The following is a 6894-nucleotide window of genomic DNA, read 5'->3' on the forward strand; positions in this document are numbered from 1 at the left end:
GTGCAGGCCAGAAGGGAGTGGCAAGAAATATTCAAAGTGATTAATGCCAAGAACCTACAACCAAGATTACTTTACCCAGCAAAGCTATCATTCAGAATTGAAGGTCAGATAAAGAGCTTCACAGATAAGGACAAGCTAAAGGAGTTCATCACCACCAAACCAGTATTATATGAAATGCTGAAAGGTAAGAAGAGGAAGAAGAAAAAAGGTAAAGATTAAAATTATGAACAACAATTACATATGAACAAGTGAGTCTAAAAATGAAGTGGATAAAAAATCTCAGGAACATAGTAAACTGGTGAATATAATAGAATCAGGGACATAGGAAGGGAGTGGACTGACTATTCTTCTCGGGGGAGAAAAGGGTGTGGGGGGTGCGGGAAGAGACTGGACAAAAATCGTAAACCTATGGATGAGGACAGTGGGGGTGGGTAAGGGCAGAGGATGGGGTGGGAACTGGGTGGAGGGGAGTTATGAGGGGAAAATGAGGAACAACTGTAATAATCTGAACAATAAAGATTTATTTTTAAAAAAACAAAAAAACACACAAATTCTTATTTTAATTTAAATTCCATTTATTTTTCAAATTAGTAACACGTTTATATGGTTCAAACCACAAAAGATACCAAAAAAGCTGATAAGTTAAGCCCTGGCCAGTATGGCTCAGTTGGTTGGGCTTCGTCCTGCGCACCAAAAGGTCATGCCCAGGTTGTGGGCTTAATCCCCAGTGGGAAGCATGCAGGAGGCAGTCAATCAATGTTTTACTCTCACATCCCTGTTTCTTTCTCTCTCCCTCCCTTCCTCTCTTTCTAAAAATCAATTTTAAAATATTTATTTTTAAAAGCTGATGAGTTAAGAATCTACCTACAACTCCTTCCCCCATCCCAACTTCCCCATTCCATTCCTGTAAATCAATATTATGTTTCTTGTAAAACTCTGAAGACAATCTTCCCTGGATTTCCCAATGTTCTCTATTAGATGGCAATCTTCCCTGGATTTCTGTGTTCCCATACAATCTAAACCTCCTCAACATGAAAACTGGTATCTCACAAAGATGGACAATGACTTCTTTTCACATTATAGAAGTATCACATGATCTCACTTATATGTGGAATCTAATGAACAAATAAATTGACAAACAAAATAGATCCAGAGGCATGGAAGCATGCAACAGAAACTCAGAGGGAAGGGCGGGAGAGAGATTAACCAAAGAATTTATATGCATATATAAAAAATTTTTAAAGCTAAGTAAATAAGTAAGTAAATAAATAAAGTTATTTGTCTCCTTTTCTCTGGAGTCATTCAAAGTATAATAAAACCTTTCTTATCTTCCCCAGAGACATAGGCTTTAATATTGAAGGGTTCAGACCTTCCTGGGCTGTCTCACCAAAGAATTTGTTTACATCCCAGAGAAAAAGATAAACACTCTGTCTCTCCAGAGTAAATGTGCCAGCTCCTGTCGATTCATAATTTCTGAGTTCTTTTTCTCCAAAGTTCGCTATAAGTACAGGTGTAAGCATATGGCTCTCACCCTTTTGCTCTGTGCAGAACTGGAAACAGGGACCTAGTATACCAAGTTACCCTGGCCACTGGCTGTGTAGTCTCTTTTCTGATTCAGAGACCTGGTGTTTCTGCAAGTATCTATGCAGGTTGGGTAACATCTGAGACCCTTCAGAGTGTTGGACTTATCCCTTTCTTACATACATGGTACCCTGCTATACTCTAAACCAGTGGTTCTCAACCTTCCTAATGCCGCTACCCTTCAATACAGTTCATCATGTTGTGGTGACCCCCAACCATAAAATTATTTTCGTTGCTACTTCATAACTGTAATTTTGCTACTGTTATGTATCGTAATGTAAATATCTGATATGCAGGATGTATTTTCAGGGGTTGCGACCCACAGGTTGAGAACCACTGAAACACTTGATTTATTCACTTACTGTATTCTGAAAAATCAATGTGAGAAAATTTTAATAGACCAGTTAGTACATTTTAATCAATGATATTTTAGGAATAAAAAATTGCCCATAATGATCCAAAATATATATAATTCCTTAAAAATTTAGTGTAAAGATTACCTTAAGTTTATACTTATTTTTCTGTTATCAGAGTTTACTAACTTAATTTTTCTCCAATTGCATTTTTGTATATTCTGAGAATAAGAAATTATCTTAAACCTGATCTTTCCAGTTGACAAAGAAGCAAATTTCAAGTATAATTGTGGATCACTGAGACCAATTGTGGTCTCAATCAAAGCATTCTACATAAAGAACAAATTTAAATGGCAAGGCAAGTAAAGCAATATATTCTAAATGTAAGCTTTCAGTTCAGATAGAAGTGTTCTGAAAAATATACTAGTAAATAAAAATGAGGCTACTGCCTCTTTGGAATACTACTTGACATTTATCCCACCCTCCCCCTTAAGTTTCTTCTTCTCCTAAGTGTTGGTATTGTCCTAGAACCCTGGATGACCTATATGTTAACAACACTTATGTCTGTACTTCCCAGGGGCTCAAGTTCCTACAGCTATATACTTGAGACTCATTTATGATGGGCATTTGTCTTCTCCCTAGATTGTACAAAGGCCACACAAAGGTTTCTCCATGTACTTGGACCCCCACGAAGCTGTCACATTCACTAGAAAGAGCACTCCAGTACTAATTTAATCACATCACCTGCCTTCCGGCAGCCCTCCGTTGAGCAATCAGGTGTTGCTCAATTAGGACAGCAAGCCAAGCAAAAGGTAACAATCCAGCATTTATTCACTTACTGCGACAGTGCAAGCAAGAGGCAGAGGGAGGCACCAGCTCCAGAATGCTTCATTCCCTTCCCTGCCATGGAACAGCCCCAAGGGAGAGGCAGATGCTCAAAGCTCAGATGCAAGCTATCATCACATTCCAAGGAACACCAAACAGAAGGCTCCTGCCTCTTTATGGAATGGTGGGCTGGGGTGAAGGAAAGAGGGAAGGGCTAGGAGTGGGAAGGGAAAAGCAGACCTAAGAGGCTCTTACCAGAAGTACCTGGGAGGTGCCTCAGTTAAGGTCCCTGATAATGAAGCCTGGACTGGAGACAACTGGGCTAGGAATGTAGATGTACACAAGGGCATGTCTGGCCTAAGGGACTGGCTGGGATGGAGGCGGGGCCTGGGCCCTTGACCTCGATTTTCTCTAGAAAACTGCAATGCACGGGCTGTGTGCCAGGTCTGGTGTGGACGGGGCACCTTCCCCCTCTGAGGCCTGCCAGGCAAAACCTTGTAATTGCACATGGTGGGTCTGAAAGATGACACAAGGATTCTGAGGTGGAGCTGGACTCCTCACCCTTCAGTGGCTTTCCAGAAGCCTAAACTTCTTCACATGGTAAACAAAAATCCCTTCATCTGATGTCGGGCCTACTTCTCTGCCCTCATCCCCTGCTTCACATTGGATACTCCAGTAAAACCTATGCTTTCCAGGCTATTCTTACCTCTGTGCCTTTGCTCACACAGTTCCCACTATTTCCCCACCTTCCATTTCTTCACCAAGCAAACTCCTTATGCTTTCAGACTCATCCCCAGTGCCACTTCCTTCAGGGAGGCTTCTTAGTAAAAATATCCACCCTCATTCTAGACAAAACTATTCCCTACCCTGTGGGTCCATAAGCCCCTATGCATACATACTAGTACTTCTGTTTCACTTACCACATAATATTTTGTTTATGTATATATATCTCTGCAACAAAATGCTAAACTCTTAGAGAACGAAAATCTCACCCTATTCTATTTTGAATCCCCAGTGTCTAACAGGTATTTGGCACATGGGAGAAACATGAGGAATAATCTCTGAGGAATTAGTGTTCTATACATCAGCATTAGCACAGCACAGGGAACAGGACACCTCCACAGGACTGCATGACATAAGCTCCATAGGCTAGCCAGTTCAGAGAACAGGGTCCCCAGCATGGACAGCCACTCCACATCTAATGCCCAATTGTTGTCAAAACCTCCTGTTATCAGATTGTCCAAGGTGCACCTGCAGCTCCAGGATTTTGCTGTCAAACTTATCACTGACAATATTATCTGCCCTTCTCCCATCCCTCAAAGAATCTTCCTTGTTTCTTCAACCTCATTTCTGGATCAAAGACAGTCATCAGGTATCTATTGTATTACAAATATCACATCTATTACTTGGCCATTTTGCTAAGCTTTTTATGACCCTCCCTCCTCAGGAGACCCCTTCTCTATCCTCTTCTAAGGCAGTCCACCAGCTATGTGGCATTCCTTCTTCAAAAGGCCATCTTTCATTCCTTATAATTGGCTTCTTAGCCTAGAGGCCTCAGGATCCTTGGTGGTTAGGATCCTTTCCAAAGACCTTTCGATAATATATTATGAGTATCGGAACATTTAAAAGTATCCATTTGCAAAGTGATAAACACAACTTTTCACCCATATGTTTTAAGTTTCCTATAATTTAACTTTTACCCAATATTTCTGGGAATCAGGTCAGACAAGAAAGGAACCAAGTGGAAGACCAATGTCAGCAAAGATCTTAGTTGGTAACAGGCCTACAACAAGGTTAAATTGGGAATGTTTATGTAAACTCATGTCCTTAACAACGGAGAATACCAGACTTCATTCAGAGGTAAATTGCAGGTAGGCCTGAATCTCAGGCCTAAAGACTCCATGCCAGAGAAAACTTAAATTCACTCTCTCTCTCTCAATAAACATTCAAGTATGGGCTGGGATTATTTGAACTCTTTCTGCATTTACTGAGCAGGCACAGAGCTACAGACTCAGGCTGGGTGAGAAGGATGCTAGACACTAAAAATACTACTGAGAATAGCAAACATGAGCTTCTTACCCGGTAAAATCCTCACTAGTCAGGTAGAATCAAAAGCAAAAGCAACAGTATGACCCATGCAGTTGTGTTGTATCACTTCCAATTTTTATTCAGAGTACCTACGTGTTTCTGTATTATTTGCCACTTAAGAAATTTTATATCCTCTATGTGGGAAGATAGTCCAGCAATTTATATGAAATTGATGCCTACCAATATAGTGTTAAAACTGTAAAATATTTTAATGGACCATGGTTGTCTAAAATGAAATCACTAGATAACTAATAAATAAAGAAGTGAATGGGTAACCCTTTTACTTACAAGAGAACATGAGCAATGATGGCATTCTCGTCGAACAAGGTATCAGTAGGGAATTCTCTCAGTAATATGTTGCCTCTGTAAAAAGTTTGAAAAAGCATTACAGAAATAGTTCCTTGGCATTCCACTTACTTGTTTCTCTAATATACTAGACTGTAAATTCTTTAATGTTAGAAACTGTGTGTCAGCACCTACCAAAGTGCTGGCCATAATATACACTCAAATATTTATTGAATATATACTAATAACTATGTCAACTTTGAAAAGCTTAGGCCCTGGGTTTAACAAAAAGACTGGGGAATAAACATGAGTCCAAACAGAGTTTCCTACCAACCTCCCTGTCACGTATACACAGATACCCCAAACTGGGCTGGGAAGGATGCAAGTAGGAAAAAGAAGTGTCCTCAAGCAGTGGGTTCTTGAGGAGACAGATTCTCTCCCCATTTCCCAGGCCAAATCCCAAGGGTCTGAAGACAGAGGTCTGAGAAACCTCAGTTTAGCAGACCCAAGTGCAGAGGAATCTGTACCCTGGACACTGGCCGATCCCTCAAAAATAAAGTATGTACATTTATTCCACACCAAAATATGGCCTGACCTATTTAAAACCCTAAATTTTCTCCTTTTTTAAAATGTTTTTATTTATTTTAGAGAGAAAGAGGAAGGGGGGAGAGAGAGAAACCAATTGGCTGCCTCTTACACACACCCTACTGTGGATGGAGCCCCCAACCCAGGCATGTGCCCTGACCAAAATCAAAGTGCCCACCTCTTGGTGCACAGGAAAATGCCCAAACAACTGAGCCACTCTGGCCAGGGCGAAACACTAAATTTTCTAAGTGCTTGCATGCCAGGCATTTGTAATAGAAGTTTACATAAGATTCTCATGTAAAACTAGGTATTATTCTCATTTTAGAGATAAGGAAGCAGGTAACAAATCTATTACCTGGACTTTTTTGCTAAACTTCATATGACAGCCCTCCCCGCCCCCCGCCCCCTATGGCATACAACTTTATTCTGGACTAGTGATATTTTATGTACTTGAATATTCTAAAGGTATACTTTTATATTTGTCCATTGCACTCAAAATAATAGTTTACCTGAATAAATATGCTTTCATCAAATCCTTTTCTTTTCCACAGTATCTTGATGTTTCTTCTTTGACACAATTAACCTTTAAAAGATAACATTTAAAGTTTAGAGTGTATTAAAAGGTAACAGTTTCTTGCTTAGGGAAACAAGAAAGAAAATGAAACATTACCGTTTGTCTCCACATATTTTTTTATTTTACTTTTCTTTCTGATTTGTGTCCCATAATTGCTCACATATTCAAGTGCTTAAGGTAACTCAGAAAGAGGAACTGTTTCTATACCTAAGAGTTATATTTAATTATACCTAAGAGTTTACATTTAATTCAATCTTGTGGAGCAATCAGAAGGTAACCAGGCAGAAAGGGAAGGAAACAATTAAAGCAGAACAAAAGTCCTGAGGGTGTTGTGCCCAGATTTCAAGATTCCCAAGAACCCACAGGGAGCCGGCGAGTCCAATGCAAAAGCAAAGAGTCCTTCATTTCGAACTAGTTCGGCTCCCCAACCACACTCACCGATGCAACGGTAAGCCCAGTGGCCCAGAGAGAAAACTCTGTGTGGAGAGAAGTTTTATAGGGGGTTGGGGTAAAGGCGAGGAGAAAGGACTGTGGGCCCTGCCGATTGGCCAGGCACAAGTCAGTGTCTTGTTACACAGGATGTGGTCATATCTATGGCGCCTT

The 6894-nt window shown here is 40.3% G+C and overlaps 1 protein-coding gene across 2 annotated transcripts in view; it reads right to left on the reverse strand.

Annotated features, from left to right (window-relative positions):
• Positions 1-6894, reverse strand: part of TXNDC16 (thioredoxin domain containing 16) — a 93672-nt gene that overhangs the window by 77063 nt on the left and 9715 nt on the right. For both annotated transcript variants that reach the window (XM_015570498.1, XM_006773789.2), the window contains exons 4-5: positions 6227-6300; positions 5136-5210 (exon numbers count right to left, since the gene is read on the reverse strand). In XM_015570498.1, the coding sequence (XP_015425984.1) occupies positions 5136-5210; positions 6227-6300 (149 nt within the window). The remainder of the gene's footprint in view (positions 1-5135; positions 5211-6226; positions 6301-6894) is intronic.

The sequence above is a fragment of the Myotis davidii genome, unplaced genomic scaffold (genome assembly GCF_000327345.1).
Source record: "Myotis davidii unplaced genomic scaffold, ASM32734v1 scaffold847, whole genome shotgun sequence".
Classification (NCBI taxonomy): domain Eukaryota; kingdom Metazoa; phylum Chordata; class Mammalia; order Chiroptera; family Vespertilionidae; genus Myotis; species Myotis davidii.